We start from the raw sequence: 23,485 nt of genomic DNA, 5'->3' as shown, positions 1-23,485 counted from the left end.
GATATTTTTAATGCATTCTAACCTGTCTAGAGTTTTTATCTGTGCATTTAAATGAACGCGTTTTGATGAATTTTATTTGTGCAATTTTCATTGTAAATACAAGTGATTTCTTTAAGCAATTATTGTCACGTTTTTCCACTTAGTTTCGAAAATCTTGATAGTTTAACACAAAATTATTTCAATTCGAAATTCGATTGTTTCAAATGTTTTAAAGCTTGAAAAATTCTTTTTTCGAAAGAAAAAAGAGAAATATTTATAATTAGTAAAGCCTCTTATAATTTATTTAATATAAAAGTTTTGAAGTATATTTTCTACTGAATGATGAATCTTTTTTTATAATAGTTTTTAAATGGTTTTAAACCCTATAAGTTTACTTTATTTGAAGTATTTAAATTGCATCTATATTACTCAATAGAATATTTTTTTTAATTAAATTCTATTAACGTTAAAGTTTTTGTTGTTGGAATTTATCTTAAAATTTACTATTGTTCTAAATAAAAGGAACCATTACTTTTAACCCCATTAATTTTATTTATTTCAAATCAAACTTTTTTTTTTTAGAAGAATATTTTTTTATAAAATAAAAAAAGTCTTGCATTCTTTAATTATAAAATGTTTAATGTTTAAAAGTATTTAATTTTATAATATATTATTCATTAGAATATTTTTTTAAATTAAATTCTATTAACATTAAAGTTTTTGTTGTTAGAATTTATCTTAAAATACGCAATTGCGGGTTAGAGAACAAAAAGTCCTAAGGCTAAGTCCAATGCCTGATCCAGGAGTTCCTTTGTCTCCTGGGTTGGGTTCAAAACTGTAAGGCTATTCAGTTGAATATCGATAGTCATAAACCCAAAAATGGATAGCTGTGCAGCGCTGGAAATAAAATGAAATTATTTGTAATATAGATTAGACTCTATCCTTACTCATCCCCAGAGGGATCACGAACTTATATTTTTGGAAGGGGGCACGTTTTGAAGAATGAAATTTTTAATTTGATCAAATCGTTAATAACTAGGTAATTCATTAGTTTTAATTTTAAAAAATATTTTGTTACTAATATTTTCACAATACGTTAATCCCCCCCCCCAATGTATTGTTGATTTAACGACTTCATACGAAATTATTCTAACCAATTAGCTGCGATCTGTCACTCGATAAGGAATTGAACCGTTGTGAAGAATTGGTGTTTCGATCCCCAGTGACAGCTCGAAGCCCACTTGCCCAGCTTCAGATCGATGACTACCAGTTTGCCTGGGAGGTAACTACTGTCGGAGAGCAACGTGTTGACCACGTTCGCCATCCATTGTCTGAAATTGTCACATTGTGAAGCCTTAACCTCCATGAACCCTCTGGCACACAACGGGCTGTTGCAGTGATGCTTTACACTTATTCTAGTAAGAAAAAAAGTTGAACCATTTGATAAATAAACATTTAAAAAAAGAGAGACGTCAGTTTTTGGCTAAGATGAGGACATAATATTTCTTATCCGCTTATCCCATGAATCGAATGACAAATTATTTAGTAATCAGCATATCTCGTCGAATGCTGGATAGAAATAAATTAGGTTGAATGAGAATCACGCAAAATATAGTTTCTGATAATTCACAGTTGAATTCATTTTTACTTTTTTTCTCGCTGAATCGTAAGGATTTTGTAAGAACCTCCCACCAATTATAAAGATACGTATATAATTTCTGTCAGCTCAAAGTTTTTTTTATGAACACAAGAGAGAGCTCGCTGTCGCTCATTAACCCCCGAAAATTTGCAAACGAGCTTCTCTTTTTTTTCTTCTTCTTTAATACCCCAATTTTTTTGTCTTAACATTATTTTATATTACTTCAAAGGATGCGCCCTCTGTTATTTATTGCTCTCCAATCTTCTTAGCTTTACAATTTAATTACACCAAAAAAGAGAAATTTAAACAAAGATACGTTGTCTATAATTTCATTTGTTTTTTTCTAAATAAAATAAGAGAAAAAGAATTTTCGTAAATGCCGAATGGTCAAGCAAAATTTGCCGAGTAGTGAAAATATTTGGGAGTGTTAACGATTTCAGAAAATAAAATAAATGCAAAATAAAAAAATAATATTCTGTAAGGAACTTCGATATGAACATCGACTACAAGCAACACCTCCTAGAAGTAGAAAGGCCTCAGCACGGATCAATTTAGTAGTCCGATGTGACGAAGAACTCTTTACTACTTTATATTCCCTCTTATTTATGTATTATTATTTATTTTTTTGTGAAAAAAAGGACACGTGGAGACGAAGTGGAATTTTTTCTATCAAATGGATTAATTTGCCTTTATTGTCTTAGTCTTTCATGATCTTCTTCACTCTTTTCTGATCTAAGAAGGAAATGACTGTAATACGCACCCTCAAAAAATCCCTATCACTACGCAAAAAAAAAAAAAAAATTAGCTTCCTGCATTACTTTTAACTTAATGATTGGATTTTCCTGTACAAGGACTCGATTCATTCAAGGGCTTAACCTTAAATATATTAATTAATTAGCACAGATAATAATTTAAGTTACGAAATCAGACGCAAACATGCGCTTTCTCTGAATAAACATATCTTTTTCAAGACAGATTTGAATTTCTGACCTTCGAAATATGGGAGGTTGCCAAATTAGAATTTGATAAATGTGATCCGAATAGTTTTATGTATTTCGTTATAGGCGATCGAAAGAGCTACAGGTGGCATAGAGCAGAACTACCTATGGCAACACTTCGTATGCTTTTAACATTAGCTTGTGGTGTGTCATAGAAGAAAGAAGTACGTTAGTTTCTCTTTTGATTTTTAAATAGATTAAAAACTTTTAAGTTGGGAAACTATTTGGAATTTCAAACTATATTGAACATAGTTCTAGAAGAAAACGTGGAAATTTAAAAAAGAGAAATATTTTTGATAATTAAATGCGAAAAATATTAAGAAAAAGGAAAATATATCGTGGTACATTTCTATATAACGGAGAAGAAGAGGAGAGAGAACGGGGAAGGCTCAAGACACGGAATCGGTATTCTACCCAGATGGCGTATTCAAGCGCTACGATCGCGATTTATCTCAAAAATTTTTTACGAATCGAGAAATTTTTTAGAATTGAATAATTCGAATATGCCATTTGGGGAAAAGACTGGTTTCATGTCTATAACTTCCTTCACTCTGCAGCTATGCTCAGATGAATGGGAGTGTATTGCGTTGTTTCCCCTTCTTTAAAATTTGTTCACTTTAAATTATCAAAAATATAATTTAAAATTTCCACGAAAATTACATTGAGCTCTATGTTCAATGCAGTAATTTTTTAATCGGTTTTAAAATCAATCTAAACCCAGCATACTTCCTATGACTGTCCAGCTTATTTGGTGTTGCCAAAGTGTATAATTTTGATAAGTCACGGTACTTTTATTTACGTTACACTAGAGATGCACAATGGGCTATTAGCGACAGTCTGGGAAATATTCCTGAGAATGATCCGGGGATCGACTTAATATTCTAGGAAGTTTTATTATTGTAATTTGTGTTTAAATTTACACGTAATTTTACCATTATTAAGAGTTTTCAGTAATTTATAAATTTTAACTGGTCGTGAGCTAAAGATAGATTGAAAGAACGAGTTACATTTTAAACACTACAAATATAATAATAATACTGGTTGGGTCCCGCAGTGGACTGCTGTCAGTGTGCAGGTGAGTGATCACTTGGATCAGTCTGCGTAGGGACCGAGGATGTGTGGTAGTGGTCCTCGTTAAACTGTTCTACCTTAAAGTACTCGACTTCATGGGTAGGTCGTCGGGCTACCGTAGCGGGGGTGCCATCCCCTCTGCAGAGGATCAAAATTGTGATGGCATGTCTTTGGATCACCCTCAGGAATGTTTCCCAGACCGTCACCAATAGCCCATTGTGCAGCTCGTAGTGTAACGTAAAAAGGAACTGCAACTGCAATACTGGTTGGTGCGTTTTTCTCAAGCTAAGCGCGTAAAAATCATTCGGAAGTAATAAGACGAAAGTTTTACGACGAATTTTAACACTTAGCGCTATCTACGCTTATCTTTACAAGGGGTTAGCTTGCATTTCTTAAAGGGACACTCTTACTGTATGCGAAAAATTCGCAATTTTGGAAGTGTGACGGCAATATGATTGGTAAGCTTTTCAGGTGCAAATATAATTTCAGGTAAAATTTTCTCCTTTGAAGTTTTTGCATATAGTGTAGAAGTTTTCAAAGTCCAAAATGCAGCCATTCTCATTTTAGGAAATGCTATTTTCTTTGAAAATATGACTTTAATAAAAATTAAGCCTTCCCTCTCCTCCTCTTTTCAGTTGTATATGAATGTAATGCGATATTTTCTCTTTTCCCAATATTTTTCCTTTTTATTTAATAAAAATATTTCTCAAAATTTCCATGATGCTTTCCTTTAGAATTATGTTTAATTTAGTTTTTAGTTCCATATTGTTTTCCAACTTAAAAAATTTTAATCTATATGAAAATCAAGAGAGAAACTAACGTACTTCCTTTTTCTATGACTCTCCACACACTAATGAGGAAAGCATGTGAAGTGTTGCCATAGGTAGAGAGTTCTGCTTTACGCCACCTGCATCCCATTTTTATCGCCAATTTTGAAAAGTATCAGTTTTGTAACCGTCACTATGATACCAAAACTAATTAATTACGTTTCGTCTGTGAACGTAGTGAATTTAAAGGAAACATATGTTTCAAGGCAATTTGTTAGATCTTTTCTTGTCCATTCAATAAACTCAAAATTTTTTCAAGATGCTCGACCTTTTTACCATTTTTAGCAAGAGTGGAATTGTTCTTTGGTGTTTTCAAGGGACATCACAAATATTTACGTCACCTGTAAATAGTTTGATACGTTCCGTTATATTGCAGGTAAACATTGCGTTTTGATCTGTTACCCTAATTAAATTAATACAACTTTTAATAGGCCATTATACGTGTTATTTTTTATTACCTATTGGATCGATTTTTAAAGTTTAGCACTGTTACAATTAACTTTTAAATTATAATAAATTTTTGTTTGTCTATTTTATAAGTGAAAGTTTTATTTTGAGATTAAAATTATCACAATCTAGGGGATAATTTCACGATAAAGCTCTTTAATCGTATTTGATAGGACAGTGTTTCCCAAAGTGTGGTACGCGTACCCCTAGGGGTACTTGAACAGTTTAGCAGGGGTACGCGTTCTTATGCGAGATATCTTGCACCAAACGAAAATTTCAAAATTTTTTATTTAAAAACAAAGCTAGCCATGAAAATTTACGATTACGTATTTTTCTATTGGTTATTTTTTGCAGAGTTAACAGTTAGTTAATAATTAGTTGTGCGAACAGCCAATTGTGATTTTTAAATTTTGTGCAATTTTTTTAAAGTAAAAAATACATTAACTTTTTTTATTAGTGGTACACAGCGTTTCGAAAAATTTAGAAAGGGTACACAAAAGTCATAAGTTTGGGAAACACTGTGATAGGATATAGGATTTCAATTTCATTATTGTATTCTTGATAGTAATTGAAAATTTTTAAAGGTTAGTTAATTTGTATAATTTATATGGAAATTCTTTTTTTTTTTCGATTAAGCATATAAAATTATTGCTAGATATTTAAAGTGCATAATTTAATTTTCTCTGTGATTTTGCTGAAATTTTGAGTTTTACAATTTTTAGCGTTAAATTAAATGACGTAACGAAATTCGCCACTGGTATTGCGCAGTTTAAATTCTGCTTTATTATTTTCGAAAACCGTCTAGAACATGGGTTTTTGTCTAAATTTTTATTTGGAAAAATGTAAATGCTATAGAATAAACTCACCCTTTTTAATACTTTTATTCCATGAACTGTGTCTTGTATTTTTATAATGACACATGCCATATTTTTATTTTTAATGTTGTAAGGGCTACAATAGGTACTGAAATAAAATAAACATATTAATGTGAAAACTTCCTTTTGATGAATATAGTTTGCCATTATTTCAAAAAATGGATTTTACTTGAATAATACAAGTACAAAGCATTATGTAAACAGCATAAAGTATGTGTTTTGTAGCCAATACTGAAATTTTATTTATTATTTAAAAAGTATGGGGGGATTCAGGTGCTTGAACTGGTGCGAAACAAAACATTTGTTGTTAACAAAAAAAATTCACCAACTTTAAGCAACTTTCAGAGTGTGAACTGTGGCTAGCAAGAAACTAAGAAAAACATAGGGATATTTCCGTATCGTGATCTGTCTCGCCAACTACAATCGGCAAGATGCCAAATAGATTTTAAATTTGCAAATTTAAAAAAAAAAAAAAAAACATGTAAATGTTTGCCCGGGGGTGGCTTCGAGTTGGTCCCTTTCTGTGATGTTTTTTTTAAGTTTCTCGCGGGCCACCTCGCGGAAGTTTCCAAGTCTTGGCGATTATTCTTCCACAGATCCCGATATAGAAATCTCCCCCAAAACATCACGAAAAGAGCCAGATTTGAAGAATACCTATATTTTGTAGCCATTTTTAAGCAAACTTCTACACATGTTTTTCTTTTTATAATTTGTTGCAAGTTTAAAGTCCATTTGGTGCTTTAATATTTGTAGTTGATTTACGGTAATATCCCCAACATTAATTTTCTACAATAATGATATGTCCGTATCGTGATCTGTGGCACCAACTACAATTGCCAGACTGATTTTAAACTTGCAAATTATTAATATATAAAAAAATACATGTAGATATTTTCCCAGGTGTGGTTTTCCTGTCATGTATTTTTTTAAAAAAATTTCCTTCCGGCTGCTGCCAGATCACAATTTGTAAATCTTCTCCTTGCAATAAATTATCAATGATTACTACACCTTAAATATTTTAAAAATAGGGAAATTGAGTGACTACAATCCTTTGCCAAGAGAGTCGCGAAGGTTTGCCTATTATCTGGCAGTTAGGATTCATCAAACATCCCTCTAGAGATAAATCACTGTCACTAAATCACTAAAAGTATTAACTTACCTTAAAAAAGTTGATATATAAAATATTTCTGTTTATTAAAATAATTTAGAGGGATCTACAATAACAGGAAAATTTAAGACTTTCTTTAAAAATTCATCTGATTTAATGTTTTTCATATTCAGTTATTGATATTTTTTGTTAAAAATAATTTTATAATATTCTAGTAATAATTAATAGTATCAATTTTAAAAAAGTATTCTAAGCAATTTAAAATAAAAAAAAATGTATTAAAACGTTTAGACAATCATAACATACATCGGATGCTTATGTACAAAATTAAAATTTTAAAGATGGCTTTACTGAAATCTTTTTAATTAAGCTAGGTTTCATGATGTCTAAACCAATGGCTAATTGTATGTACGAATTTCCTTTAGATTGTTGAAAATATGTATAGTTCTTGCTTGATTAATAATTATTTTACATATATATTATTTACTAAAATTGATTGAGCAGATTTTAAAGTAGAAATATTGAGGGAAGTAAGAAAGCAAAATATGCAATTAAAAAATAGGACAAAAATTCTCAAATAAAAAAAGAAAAAGAAATGAAACTAAAGTTAAAATCCCTAAAAAAAGTTACAAAAATATTTTTATTTATCCCTTATTTATAACAAATTAATTTATAATTTAATTTAAATATTTATCTGAACATAGAATTTTATTTAATAAATTTAGAGAACCTAACATGGTTAAGTAATTGAAATACAAACTTATAAATGTATTAAAGTACAATGAAATTGCTCAGCCTTATCCATAGATATGACAACAATAACCCAGTCGAAAAAAAGAAAAAAACCCCAACTTTTTGAGGGAAAAAGAGAAGCAAACCACACTCTGATCACGACTAATAGTTCGATGGTGCGATGTGGCTTATCTGTATAAGAGTAAATCGGTAAATCAAATCGAGGGAGATTACTGGTGTTTGGAAATAAGCTGCTTGAGATAACCAGAGCTGACAACTGGTTGTTTGTAGTGCCATTTGAAATATTTTGGAATAGTGTTATGCATTAAATGAGAATTGTCATGTGAAGTGAATTTAAAAGGAGTGATTCTTGAATTTGTAATTGTGTAGCATGGATTAGGTGTCAATCTGAAGCTACGTCCAGCTGCTGCTGTCCTCTCTTGTCCTCTTGCTAGTTAATTGCCACTGGTTAGTTGTCACGTGTGGAAAGTTAAATTTTGCTAGTTTAAATAAGAATAAATATTTTAAAAAATATTTCCAATTTTGTACTGTTAAGTGTCAGTGAATTTTTTCAGATTTGTAATTTTATATTTGCATCATCTTTAGATGGTGTTCCAATATATTATGGATTTTGACTGATTGTATGAAGTGTTGTATGTAAAAGAGGGCTAGAGGGTTTTTGAACCACACTACTATAGAAATTAATTAAAAAATAATAATTTGTCTGAAATGCAGCTGGAAATATTGACTTGAATATCAAAGAAAGGAGCTGAATTTAAGAACAAAATGGTTGTTTGGGATTTCAAGCTTGATAATGTTGTAAAGTTATGGAAAATGTCAGAAAGGAATGGAATGTGTCAGAATTTTAATAAAAATAAAATATTTTATTCAAATCTTTCAATTTTTTAGAACTTCTTTTAGACGTATGTCAAGCTAAATATTAAAAAATGAAAATACCACTTATTTCTTTTGCAATCTGCTATTTCATCCATAGAAGTCTTTTTATGAAATTGGTCTCTTTTATTTGTTTGTATTCCAAATATCTATTTTACTCCTCCAAAAGGAATTTTGCATCAAAAAAGTCAAGGAGTATTTTTTTCCCTTGAAAAAAAAATACTAGTTATATGTCTGATTAATGATAAAAGTCATTGCATCATTAAAATAAGTAAATAATTTTAGGAACGAGGTGGAAATGAAAGCTTCACTCATGACAGCCTTACACTTAAGTACAAACTGGACAATGAATTTGAGCTTGTCTTCGTGGTAAGTAGACTAGACCTTATATAATTTCTTTTACATATTTAATTTGACTTGGCTTATGTTAATTTAGTGTTGTACTATTGTTATATGTTGCTTCTCTTCTGTGGTTAACACATTTTATCATGGACTGTCTAGCAAAGAAAAAGTGAGATAACTTGTAGCGAAAATTAGAAAACTTTGCTACTGGTCAGTTGTAGCTTTTTTAACAGTGGCCATTTTTTAAGAAATTGAAAGCTTAAAACTAATAAAAAGAGCTTGATATTCATACTGTAAAGTATTTCTTGAAATTCGGTAAACACTTCAAGATTAATTTCTAAAATAAAGAAAAAGTTTGAGAAAGAAGCCTGAAATAAAGTAATTTTCAGAATTTAAATAATGACATTGTGTGGAGTTTAAAGAGAAAACACTCTAGCATTTAAGAAGCATAATTTATTAATAATTAACAACATTTAATTTAATTTAGAATTCAGGAGTTACGTTTTAATGCAACACTGACATAAATCCCCCTTCATCATAGTTAGAAGTTGATGGCAGCTATCAATTTTGCCCTATAGAAGGGCTCTGTTACAAATTGAAACTCTTTGTTTCTTGCATTAATTATACAGTTATCAAAGTATTATAGCTGCATGTCAATGCATTAATCATGTAGCAGGCATAAAAGTTTTTCCCTATTTACCTTGATAGAATTTTATTTTTGTTAGGAATTGTAATGAAGTGCCTTGTTATTTTATTGTTAAAAGCTAAAAGTTAGAAATGTTTTTATCATACAAAACATCTATCATGTTTTACTTATAAAATATTCTTTTTAAGTACTTTTGATCATATTTACACTTTTATTTGATTTTATTCTCTTCTGAATACATTTTTGTGCTGTGTACTGTTTTTAATAATTGCCTGTATTTTAATAAATCTGTTCAATATATATTGCCTTTTGATTTGTTTTTCAAAAACTGTTTGTTTGGCGCAACATGTTCTGTCCTGGACCTTGTGCCATTAAACTTCATTGATTTGCTCAGTTAGGGAATTTAATGTGAAAATATTGTAGATTCATTAATACAAATTGGCCTTTTTTTTAGTGGAAGTCTTTTAGTATGTTTCTGCATTTTCATGACATTTAATTTTTTTTGAATTTGTTGTTGAGGTGTGTCTTTCTTGAACTTACTTCAGAAATTACATTAATGCATTGCTATTTTATCTATTTACCAGAAATGTGACAATGTATTTAAAAAGTTTTGTAAGCATGTGTGTATTTAATTAAATTTTAAAATCATATTTTTATAAGATTAAATCAATTGACACTATTCTGTAAGTATTTATGAATACTTAAATACTCACTGAAATTCATAACCAATTTTTAAAAAAATTTTTTTACCAGACAAATTAAAAAAATCCTAGTCTAGCAATATTTAAAGTTAGATTATAATTTTTTTTTATTGTTTATGATGAAACTAAATTTTTGTTAAGGTTCAGAATTATATTGTATTACTTAAAACATATTTCAATTAAGATTCTTCCCTTATTGTGTATGAATTTTATTATTTGTTTTTAGGTAGCCTATCAGAAAATCCTACAGTTGTCTTATATAGATAAATTTCTTGATGATGTGCATTTGGAATTCAGAGATAAATACAGAAAACAGTTAGAAGGCTGTGATTTTTTCTCCAATTATGATTTTAATAGGGAGTTTCAAAGGGTAAGTTCTTAGTTTCTTTTCAAAAGGTAAATTTAGTTTATAATTATATTAGGTAAGAAAACTTAGTCTTATAAAAAGAAGTGTTTTTTTTTGTCATTATTCATGAAATTTTGTTATTTATTATAAATGAAAGTCTTATGCTGAGTAGTTAAAAAGAAAAGTTGTTAAAGATAGAAAGTGTTAAAAATGCATTAAACAAATTAGCTATTTAATTCTCTGAGTTGTCAGAATATTAATTTTTGACTTTTTAAGAAAAACTATTTAAGTTGACTCATTTTCTCTAAGTGTATCTAATTTAATTAAGTTGCTAAATGTTTATTACATTTGATCAAGTGATATATGATGAAACTTTTTATTAAAAATGTTATTAGTTTCATAAATATGTACTTTTGTTTTTTTAATTTTTTAGATTTTGAAAAAATGTGAAGAATTTGGTCGTAAACTTGTTGATCAGCCGAAAAAAATGAGAACTTTTGATGAATCTTTGAAGTCTAAAAAAACAGTTGCTTCAATGATAGAGAGTAGAAAAGATATAAAACCTAAAGAAGTTAAGAATTCTGGTAATTTCCTAGTTACTGTAGTAGAAACTTTGAAGTAATTCTTCTATATGTACTAAATTTCCTAACCTTTATTTGACTTCCTTTTGTTGCCAACACCTGATTGATTAGAATATAAACAGAGGGAGAAATACAAAATGGCAAAAGTTCCATTATATTGTTCCACAACGCAATAATATATCTAGATTATTAAGTGTATTCTGTACTGCCTAAATATTTCGATGTTAAGTGGATGTCTGGCTCCCGGTGGCTGAGTGGTAGCGCTTCGCGCTCCCATGCTACAGGCCCTGGGTTCGATCCTCGGCCCGGACAAGGTAGACTCAGCCTTTCATCCCTTCAGTGGGTTGTTAAATGAGTACCAAGCATGCTTGTTAACTAAACACTGGGGGTTCCATGCTCGGCTGACCACCTGACCAGAACATCTGCTCCTGCACCCTACAGCCCAAGGTCAAGAAAACTGAGATGGGCACAGTAAGCCTTGGTCCTCTATGGGCTGTCGTGCCACTGAGTTTAAGTGGATGTCTTAGCCATCCATTGATCGTTTCATGGCAGTGGGATACACTACCGTTGCAGTTGGCTTAGAAGCATAGTTTTTAAGTTTTGCTCACAAAAAGACAAACAATGTTTATTAAAATTCCCGTATTCACCCCTAAAATGGATAAAAATGAATTGTGTTAAATTGTATTAATAATAATAAAAAATTAATTTTAACTAAGTACTTATATATGTTTGAATGAATTGAAAGATATATTGGTAAAATTTGTTGTAAATATTGTGGACAAGAGTGACTTTATTTTCACTAAGCTTTCTTGTTTGTTTTGTCTAGCTTTTTTATGCAACATATTTTTTTTCCACTAAGAATATCAATTGTTTTAACTAAGTCAGTTTTTGTCGTTCAATAATGAATTTTTTCTTCTTTTTGATATGTATTTTTCCACTTTGAGTGTGTTGTTTTCTGTTACATTTGTGTAATTTATTTAAAATAAATATAACGCATCTTTCCAAGGTTCAAACCTAAGCAAAAACTTATAAGTGTTTTTATTAGATTAGTTAAATAAAACCATTAATTTTTTGGAATAAATTTTGATAACAGTAGAATTTAGACTTATAATAATTTTATTATGGTTGTATTTTGTAAAATATTTTAGGTGCAAAAAATGATGCTAACAAATTGCCTTTACCAAATAAAATTGAGGAGGAGAATAAAGAAAATGGTGTTGTAGATGAGGCTGAAGCAGTTATGCGTAGGCGTTCAAAATTGCAACAAAAGCAAGTGAAAGGAAAAAAAGTTGAAGCTAAGTATGTATTTTAAAATCTCACCATTGAATTATTAATTTATATGTTATACTTGTTTTACTTAATGTTTTTATCTTTTTTTTTATAGTGTGACGTAAGTTTTTCTTTTTTTTATTATTTTATAAAATGTTTTAATGTGTTTTTACTAATTTTGAAATTGCATATATAGTGAAAGTAAATTATTAATTATTTTTTATGACACATAATTATAAAATAGTGCATATTATTTTTCATTTAAACAAAATATGTATTAACACTATGTTATTAAGATGCTCATAAAATAATTAATTTATATTTATTGTAATAGCCTAATTTTCTGCAAAGAATGAGATAACTCCATTTTTATTCTTTAAAAAACTGAGCACTTTAGGGCAATTGGAAATTTTAAATTATTAGAAAAAAAAACTGTTGTTATTTATAATGTTATTTCTTTTGAAGTATTTCTCAAAATATGTCAAACATTATAAGGTTCATTTCTAATAGAGAAAAATTTTGAGAAACAAAATGTGAAATAAAATAACTTTTAGGATATTTTAAGATATCCATAACAATTTAATATTTATTTAAAAAAGCAAAAACAATAGCAAAATGCGCATGGAGTGCAATTTTCATGACTGACAGACAATTTTGTTGCCCTGTGGGCAGTGGCGATCATAAATTTTGTCCAATAAATTCTAGATAAGCAAAATGGCTAATTTTCTGTATTATCAATATTTTTCTTCTTTCATGTTATCTTTTGTATGCTCAATGATTTTAAAATTTTTGTAAATTGATAGAGCTATCTTAATATAACATATAAAGTCAAATTAGATTGTAAATTAATGTTTATTGTTTTCCTGAAGCAATGTGTAGACAAGTATTTTATTTTTCAGTACTATAATTTCCATTTAAATGAAAGTTAGTGATTTATATATTATTCAAATAGTTGAGTACTTAATTAGGTTGAGATATTTTATCCATCTTAGTACTCTGCTTAAGCTTGACTATTCATAAGACTCCATAGTTACTGTTATATTTCTAAAATGGCCGTCAGAAAATATTTTTTATTTACGTAGAATGATTTTCAAGAAACATTTCTGACTAGTCTTGGTTAGTATTAGATCTGAGAGGATTTTTTTTTGGTATTTTTACATGCCTTCTTTTTTACCCATTTTTTTGTATTTTTACATGTCTTTTTTAACCATTCGCAAAATGGGTCTTGGTTTAGATTTCATGGCATCCTCACTTTTCAACTACAATAATCAAGAGTAATAGTAAACAGTGCACATGCATTTTTGATAATTTTTTTAGAATTCTTTTTTTCACTTTTAGTTTTGTTATGCATTAAGTTGGTGAGTTTATTTTTGAGACATGGGACCAGAGAGATCCCATAAATACTTCTTCAGTTGTGAATAAAAGAGAATTTCATCTTTTGAACGATATTTTTGTTTTTATTGTTTTAATTAAGAATCAGAAATTCTAACCTACAGTTCAGACTGGATTGTTTTCAATACTAATTCAGGTGAAGATCACAAATAAAGATTGTCCAAACTGATTTGACACTCTCCCAAAAGTTAGAGTTGAAGCAAGAAAAAAACGATGCCAAGGCCTAAATTTACCGAGGCTGAAAAAGCCAAAAAACGTAGACGAGAATACCTTAAGCGTTACACACAGACAGAAAAACAAAAGATTCCATTCGCAAACGCAAGCATGAAGTCCGTCCCTCGCAAAAGTACCAAACTGGTTGAGAGAATTGAACTCTACCGAAGAGGGAATGGTGACTCTCCGAACCCCTTTCATGCAAATATGAGAACTGTGTGTTGATCACCAGTTAGGGATAAAAGGATCTATTGTCAACATACCCAATAACTTGCACAAAACCGTCGACTGTCTTCCACGCAATATAAATGATTCATCCACTATTCATGAAAAATTGAAAAAAAGCCTAGCTTTCAAATCATATTTCATATATGAACTTGTAAATCTGAAACGGGTGTATGATACAGCTTACAATCTCCATCAAACACCATTGTACCTATCTGAAAATGTTAATATTGATCTTGATTGGCTGTTATAATTAATTGTAATAATAATTATTAATTATTTAATAGTTAATTTTTTAAAAAAAATATACCATTTCAAAATTTAAATCCTTTTCTGTTCTTTAACATGAGTTGATACATTTTTATAGACCCCTTGCATCAGAACTTCTAGGTGGTCACAAATGTGTACCATATTATGGCTACAAGCGTCTTTTTACGTCATCATTTTACATCATCATTTTACAAATTGATTCAACAGTATTCTAAGAAAAACCAAGTGCAGGAAAAGTATAAAATGAAAACAATAAGATTTTATATTATGTTCATATAAATTTAATTTATAAATAAAAATAAAAGAAAAAAATTAATTCTTATATATATATATATATATATATATGTATATATATTAATAAAAAAAATTAACTGAGCATGGTAATCTTTAGAGAGAATGAAAATAAAATACGAAAACTATTTTTTAAAAAAGAAAATACTTTCAATATTTTTAGAGTGATACAAATTATAGTCGGACGTTATATTTCATGAAAATGTTTTCATTTACAAGGTGCAAAAGAATAAACTTACCACCATAATTAGTTTATGATTTAATGATTGGATCTTTGCGTTCGATGACTCAATCTTAATAGTTCAAGGAAGTGACCTCAAATATTCTAACTAATTAGTGCAGATGAGAATTTAAGTAATGAAATCAGACATAAAAACATACTTCTTCTGAATAAACAAACTTTTTGTTTTTTTTTGTTTGAAACACTATGTTTCTTATAATGAACATAGTGTATTATGGCAAACGTTCTGCTTAAACTTGGTCAGAGGTTCCGTGATTGGATTAAAATCATCCAAGAACTAATATACTTTACTCTTTTATTTAATTAAAAAATATCATGAGGAACAAGATAAAAAATTATATATATTTTTTAGAATTTTCAAGAAGTAAACATATTTAAAATTTAAATTTTTTAGATTATATATATATTTTAAATGCACTTATAGTTATTTCTGTTTGAAGGAATGGTAGATAACATGCCAGTATATTACATCTGCATCCCTTTATTCTATGTAACTGTAATAACTATTAGAGCAAATAGATGTATCTGGAGGAGTTAGTGTGATAGTTGGTCATACGTTTCTGGTTCTTAAAATCGACTTAAAGGAAAATAGATTTATATGAATGGAAATTCTTTCTGAAATTATGATCTCAAAATAATAGATTTTTAAAAATTGTTCAAAAAAAAGTTAATGCTACTTCAATTTTTAAAATTAGTAGTTCAAAATTCAGAAAATTTTTGCAACCTGTGTGCAAGATTTAGAAAATTTTAGGAGCTTTTATTTGTGTACTGTGGAGGTCTTATGCAAACTTTGTGAGTGGGAAATTTTAAATATGCATGTATGAGAGAAATTTTGGTACCAGAGGATTTTTTTCCCAGCTGTATATTTACCAAATTAGGGGGTTGACTATTGTCTATCTAATTCTCGTTTGTTTTTTAAATCTTTTCCTATTTAACAAAATTAAATTGTTATTGGTATTTATCATTCATTACTCAAGAAAAATGTATGTATTTGTTTATTGTAGAAAAAGTCCTCTTCCAAAAGACAAATCTAAAAAGCCTAGAGTGTGGGATAATGGTGGATCTTCTAAAGAAGCATCTGTTTTGGATTATAGTAATGAAGATGGTACCATAACTAATGGACATGAACCATCTGAAGAAGCTTTCTGCGATAGAATGGTGAGACTAATTAAATAAACATTTCAAGTTCAGGTTAATTTTTAAATGCCTCTAATGTTTTAATAATTTTTATTAATATGAAACAGGTCTTTATCTTTTATGAGTGTTCAAGTTTTTTTTTACAAACATTTGCTATTTTACTCCTGTGCAATATTGAATTTTCAAAAGTGACAAACCCTGTATGGTATTTGTCAGTCGTAACCTTTTACAAAAGAAATAACGCAAAATTCTACAAAAAACTAATTCACCATTTTATTATTCTTTTTTCATCCATTGTTCAAAAAACCAAAACAAGAAAAAATGATCATATCTATAATATCAAGCTTTTAGCTCGCAACATCAGAAAATGCGTGTTATTACATCACGTGACCCTGACACCTTCCCCCCAGAGTCATATTAGATCCAAAGATCGAATATGGCAAATAATTTAAGGGTCACACTTTACACATAAACAAACTATGTTTCACATTCACCCAAATATTCACTGAATCTTAGGTTTAACTTAACACTAGGTATTTACTTTAATCACCTAATAATAATAATAGGAAAAAATGTTCAGAGTCTTATTTTAGTTTATATTTACAGTCTGGACAATGCATCTGCATTACTAAGTTTCGATCCTTTGATGTGACTTGCCTCAATATCATGGCGTTGAATGGCTAACGCCCATCTCTGCAACCTCGGGCTTTGGGGTGTCGCACTCGTCAGAAATACTAGGGGATTATGATCAGTTAATAAAATAATCTTAGCACCACAGAGTAAGGTTTCAAATCTCTGCAAAGCCCAAATAATAGCATAAGCTTCCCTTTCAATTGTAGACCATTTCTGTTGAGTTGAATTCAGCTTCTGGCTACCGAAAGCTATGGGACGAATATTTCCTTCTTCATCTAACTGACCTAAACAACATCCGACCGCATTTTGAGATGCATCCGTATGCAAGTAGTATGGTTTCTCTATGTCTGGGACTTGTAACTCTGCGATCTTACATAGCGACGTCTTCAATTCCTTGAATGCCTTCTCAGCTTCTTCGCTCCAAGTAATCTCATTAGGAACTTTCTTTTTAGTAAGCTCTGTTAGTGGAAGAGCAATCTTTGCGAAGTTTGGAATATACTGCCTGTAAAAGTTGCATAATCCCAAAGCACTTCTCAGTTGTTTTTTGGTTTTGGGTGCCTCTAATTTCTGTATTACTCTTATTCGTTCTTTGTCAGGAGCATGTTTACCTGAACCAATAATATGTCCTAAGTATTTAACCTTTTGTCTAGCAAATTCGCACTTTCTCAAGTTCACGGAGAAATTAAAATATTCCAATCTCTTAAAAACTTCTTCAAGATGAATCAAATGTTCCTCCCACGTATCAGAAAATACTGCTAAATCATCGATATAAGCACAAGTGAAATCAGACATGGACTGAACCACTTTAGACATAGCTCTTTGGTAGGTTGCAGCAGCATTTCTTAATCCAAAGGGTAATACATTCCATTGGTACTGGCCTCGGTGAGTTCGGAATGCTGTGAGGTGTTTGCTGCCGTTCTCCATCGGTATAGCCCAATATCCCTTCAACATATCTAGCACAGTAATGAATTTCTTCTTTCCTACTAAGAAATTCAACTCCATCATATTTTGCATTGGATATGCATCCGGAACGGTAAGAGCATTCAAACTTCTGAAATCAATGCATAACCTGATTGTTCCGTCTTTCTTATGAACACATACTACCGGGTGTGCTATCTCACTTACCACCGGTTCAATCAGTCCTAACGCTAGCAATTCATTGATCTGTGCATCCACTTTCCCCTTTAAGTTTTCTGGTATCTTATACGTTTTTGGTTTCATCGTATCCTCCTCAGCTTTCAGCTTTATCGCATGTTTCCCAACTTTAGCTATCCTTATCTTCCCCGAAAACAACGTTTTGCGTCTATGTAAAAGATCTTTCAATTGATTTTGTTGCATTTTGGGTAAGTAATCCAAATTTAATCCTTTCAATGCTTCATAGCTTTCCACATCTGTAGGAAGAGTTGCTGTTTCGTATATTTCACCAAATTCATCATCAATATCATAGACAACTCCAACTGTTTGAATTCTCGCTTTGTATTCTCTCATTTTGTTAACATGCAATAATCTTAAATTTCCTTCAGGCATTTGCAAATAATACGAATTCGGTTTCACTCTTCTAATTACCTTTACTGGACCTATCCATCTGGCATATAATGAATTGGATGAATCATGCATTAGCACAAGTACTTGATCTCCTGGCGCAAATTCCCGGTATTTTTTCCTTCTATTGTAATATTTGGCATAATTACTTTGTTGCACATCACTTGTTAACCTTGCCTTTTCGGTTGCTATTTCTAATTTTCCTTTTAACTCTTTTAAATATTCCTCCGCTGATCCTTTCATATTCAAAGGTAAAAACATATCTCCGGCCCAAATTGACTTCAATATAGATAACGGGCCTTTCGGTTCTCTCCCGTACATTAGCAGAAAAGGTGGTACTCCTGTAGTTGCATTTGGAACTTCTCGATAAGCCCATAGTACAAATGGTATGTGTCGATGCCAATTTCTTCCTACTTCTCTAATAATGTGATGTAGCATATTTTTGAAAGTTTGGTTCCATCTTTCAATCAATCCGTTCCCTTCCGGATGGTATGGCGTTGAAAATCGCGGACAAGCTCCTAAAACCTTCAAAAACTCTTGCGTTAAACTTGCCGTAAAATTTGTCGCATTATCCACCACGATTACTTCTGGAATTCCTGTCCTACAGAATATTTCGAGTAGTGCTTCACATGTATTCCTTGCCGTTAACGATTTGAGCGGGACTGCTTCAGGCCATCTTGAATGTTGGTCCATCAAACAAAGGATATATTTATGTCCTTGTGCTGATACTGGATCTAGAGGACCAATTAGATCTACGTTCACCACTTGGAATGGAAGTTCAGGACGTGACACAGGTGTTATCGGAATTTTGTCTACTGAACGAACAACTCTTCTACCTTGGCACCCATGACATGAGCTACAATAAGCTTTAATTTCCTTGACCATCCCTGGCCAATAAAAGGAAAATTTAATTCTTTGAATTGTTTTACGAGCTCCTAGATGTGCTCCGAATACTGACTCGTGGGCAATTTCTAGTATTTTACCTTTTCTAATTTCGGGAATTACTAATTGTTGTATTCTATTCCCATCCAACAGCTCTTCATGGCATAGTATATTATTTTGTATCACATACCCTCCTTTATTTTGCTTCCCCAATTTCCATGCTTCTTGGAGAGTATCGCAACTTTGTTGTTGTATCTTGAATCGTTCGGTTTCATTTCCATTCTTTTTATCACCGCATTCACCTACTGTTGGCTCCTGCTGCTCTTCTCCGTCACTTGCACTCATATATAACTGCTCCTTTCGGGAATCTGATCTTAGCTTCATAGCAGCAGTAAAACTGGGATTGTATACTCTTTTTTGTTCTAATAATGCCTCATAAGTTTCAGCATCCAACAAAATGTCAGCATTTAACCCATTGACGGCTGCTATCATCGTTTTAATTATAGGCGTAATATATCCTTCCGTTACCAAAGCGATTTCCACTTCTTTTAATTCAGCTTTTAGACTTTCGCCAAACGCAGGTTGTAGTATTATATGTCCTTTGTAATCCACTTCCTTACCCACTATATCGTTTTTAAATACACTTATTTGTGCACCAGAATCTACTACAGCTTCGTATTCATTTCCATTATATGAAATTCTAACTTTCTTAAGGGCAGCTATTTTTGGTTGAACGCCTTTACATTTTTTGTTTCCTATCATGACTTCACCGTTAAATCTTGCAGTGACTACTTTGCTTTCGATATTTCCATTTCTGAGTACCTTAACTTCGGATACTTGCCCTTCCGATACTTGAACCTCGGCCACTTTGCCTTCAATGTTTCTTCTCCTCTCTTTATTATCTCGACAAAATCGTGCCAAGTGTCCTACTCGTCCACAATTAAAACATGTGACTGGATTTTGGGAAGAACTCCGCTTATCAATTCTGCCATGGTTGTTATGCTCATGTTTATATCCTTCACCAAATGTATGATATCTTCTACTAACCAGGTTTGGTTTTTCCCGGTATAAGTTCCTATATGGTTGAGAAGCAATGAATTTAGTAGTTTGGTTATATTTCCTTGCATTCTCGTACTCATCTAACTTCTCAGCAAGTGTGTCAACTGAGCAAATTCTACTCCACTCATCAATAAAATGATTTTGTATGTCTCCAGGTACTCGTTCTTTTATCTGTTCGACAATGACAAGTTGTTTCAGGCTGTCGAAATCATTAATTTTTAGTCCCGAAACCCATTCGTTAAAATAGTTCGCCAATTCAAATCCAAAATCTCGCCAAGTGCTCTCAGCCGCTTTACAATGTCTCTTAAACTTTATTTTAAATGCTTCTGGGCTCAATTTAAACCTTTTCAATAACATGCATTTTACATGTTTATAATCATTTGCTTTTTCTTCAGGCTCCCTTGCAATTAAATTCGCCATTTCTAGAGGCAATAATCCAACAAGATGCGTTACCCAATCTTCTTCTTTTATATGGACTCTTCGTGCTTGTCTTTCAAACAATATTAGATAAAAACTTATATCACCTTCTTTTGGATCAAAAGTACGCATTAATTTTTGCAATCCACCAGGTACATGTTCTCTTGTTTCTTCATTTCGAGAGCTGCTCGTCTCTCCTATAGTACCAGTATGTACAGTCAGCAAAAAAAAAAAGATATCACCCTGAATAACTTTTGTTATAATGATCGGATTTTCACGATCTAAGTGTCAATCTTAATGGTTCCCGGGGGTGACCTCAAATATGCTAATTAATTAGTGCTAACTATTAATTAAGTTACGAAATCTGACACAAAAACGTACTTTCTCTGAATAAACATGTATTTTTTTTTACATATTTGGATTCCTCACCTTCAAAATATAGGGGGTAGCCGCAATCTGGGAAATGTGGTCCCCATAGTTTGGTCAGGAGAGCGATCCAAAGTTCGTACCCCTTAATGTTAATTTCGCTTTTTGCGTTTTCAGTCATATTTTCAAAACTAATGAAGCAATTCAAAAAAAATTGCACCCACTCATAAAACTCATTTACCCAAAGATAATTTCATGAAAAAAATAATTTTTAATAATTATTAATTATTTTTTATTATTTAATTAAATTAAGGTTGAAAAAATTTTGAATTATAAGGTATGAATTTTTTAATACCATAATAATCTACATATTTTTCAATAGAAAAATCTAAAGTTTCAACTGTTTTTATTTATTAGAAGCTGAAAAAAATTAAAATTAATTATTTTTAAAAAAATAATTTGGCGACAATAAAAAAATGATTAAATGGGGCGATTAATATTAAAATGTGATAAACTTGCGAGGAACTTGACTTCGCGCGCGTAGTGTAAAATTTCATTCATATTTTTTTCGCTAATAATCGTTTGCTAATCTTTTTATTTTTATTTCTTTCAAACTATAAAATACGATGTTTCTTTTTAGTCATTTAATAATGTATTTGTAATTTAGTAAAGAAATTATGAATAAAACATTTTGAATAAAAAACACTTTATTCAACGAATGTCTAGTTTTATAAAGGCGTGCTTCTGATAGAATATGATTATGCACCAGATTGTGCTTACTTAATGTGATTATTTTTTAATTTTTGATTTTCTTTTTCAATAACTGATACAATTTCAATAATATACACACGTATGCATAGATTTGGAATAATATATTTATCAATTTCTTGAATATATATTTTATAATTATTAATACGAATGCGTAGTCAACATTTTTAATCATCTTAAAACTTCCCCCGGTGGCTGAGCGGTAGCGCTTCGCCCTGTCGTTCCTCGGGCCGGGCAAGGCTGACTCAGCCTTTCATCCCTTCAGTGGGTCGATAAATAAGTACCAAGCATGATTGGGAACTAAACACTGGGGGTTCCGCGTTCGGCTGACCACCTGACCGGAACATCTGCTCCTGCACCCCAGAGCCCTAGGTCCAGAAAACTGAGATGGGCATAGTAGGCCTTGGCCCTCCATGGGCTGTCGTGCAGCTGAGTTTAGAGTAGAGTTTTTTAAAACTTCTTTACATCTTATATATCGCCTTAATCTTAAAATAAATTTGTAAATTACCTGTCTATGCGTGTTTCGCAGAATTATTTTTCTAACTTTTTTAATTGAATTTTAATGCAATTTTTTTTTAAAATTCTATTATGTATATTTTTTTCCAATAATATACTAATCAATTGTTTAAGTACTTTAATTTATGTTTTTCTTTAAAATAAAATTACTTTTTAAATTATTGCTAAGTTCTTATTGAAAGAAAACTTAAAATTATTGCCAGCTATCTGAGAATTAAATCTTGTTAAGAAATTAAAAATATTCTACTGATCACACTCAATATCATTCGAAGCAGAACAGCTGACTATTTACTAAAAATACTATTGTTTACGAAAAATGAAGATAAATTATTAATTTTATTTTTTTTATTACTTCTTATTTATTCGAGTAATGAAAAGTAAATGCGTATGTGCGCACAGGGGAAAAATTTAACAGATTGTTTTGTTTTTTAAATGAACAAAAAACTATGGGCATGCAATTTTAATTCAACATTCAAAGTTAATCTTGTGCGCTAACCCTTTTAAGTTACCCTTTTGTCTTAAAAAGTTGAAAATATTTTCTTTAAAAGTTGTTTGTATAATTTCTCAACTTTTGCACAGTTCAAAAAAGTATTGCTATATCAGGAAAATGTTCGATATGCCTTGTTTTGTTAAACAACTACTAAAATAAAAAATTGCAAAAAGATTTGAAAAATGTGCTATTTTTAGAATCATCATCTCAAAAATTGTTCTTTTACTCCATTTGACTTTTTTCTTCTTAAATAACTTATAATCATAGTTTTAACACACGTTTTGAAGAAATTATGTATACAAATTTCTCCTAATATTTCGTAATAAAAAAACAAGAATATTAATGATTTATTTATACAGTGAAACCTGCCAAGTTGACCACACTTGTAAGTTTTACACCTGAATAAGTTGACCTCAATTATCAAGAACGGAAATTTTCCTACATAATAAAGAAGCAAACCCTTTGTAACTTGGCCACCTGTCTATCTTGTATGTTGACCACTGAAATAAGTTAATTTTGTCTAGGAGTATTATGAAATTCTATTCTAAAACCCTCATAAATTGACCAGAAAAAAAAAATTCAGAAAAT

At 30.6% G+C, this 23,485-nt stretch overlaps 1 protein-coding gene across 1 annotated transcript in view; it reads left to right on the top strand.

Moving 5' to 3' along the window:
- Positions 1-4,644: 4,644 nt before the first annotated feature.
- SrpRalpha (signal recognition particle receptor alpha) overlaps positions 4,645-23,485 on the top strand; it is a 35,825-nt gene continuing 16,984 nt past the window's right edge. The window contains exons 1-6 of the mRNA XM_043045508.3: positions 4,645-4,890; positions 8,856-8,939; positions 10,486-10,629; positions 11,039-11,189; positions 12,335-12,485; positions 16,092-16,245. Of these exons, the coding sequence (XP_042901442.1) occupies positions 4,774-4,890; positions 8,856-8,939; positions 10,486-10,629; positions 11,039-11,189; positions 12,335-12,485; positions 16,092-16,245 (801 nt within the window). The 5' untranslated portion in view covers positions 4,645-4,773. The remainder of the gene's footprint in view (positions 4,891-8,855; positions 8,940-10,485; positions 10,630-11,038; positions 11,190-12,334; positions 12,486-16,091; positions 16,246-23,485) is intronic.

Source organism: Parasteatoda tepidariorum, chromosome 5 (assembly GCF_982258835.1).
Source record: "Parasteatoda tepidariorum strain Cologne lab strain chromosome 5, Ptep-v5.0, whole genome shotgun sequence".
NCBI lineage: Eukaryota > Metazoa > Arthropoda > Arachnida > Araneae > Theridiidae > Parasteatoda > Parasteatoda tepidariorum.
Note: the sequence above shows the minus strand (reverse complement) of the source record. Positions and strands in the feature narration are given on the sequence as shown.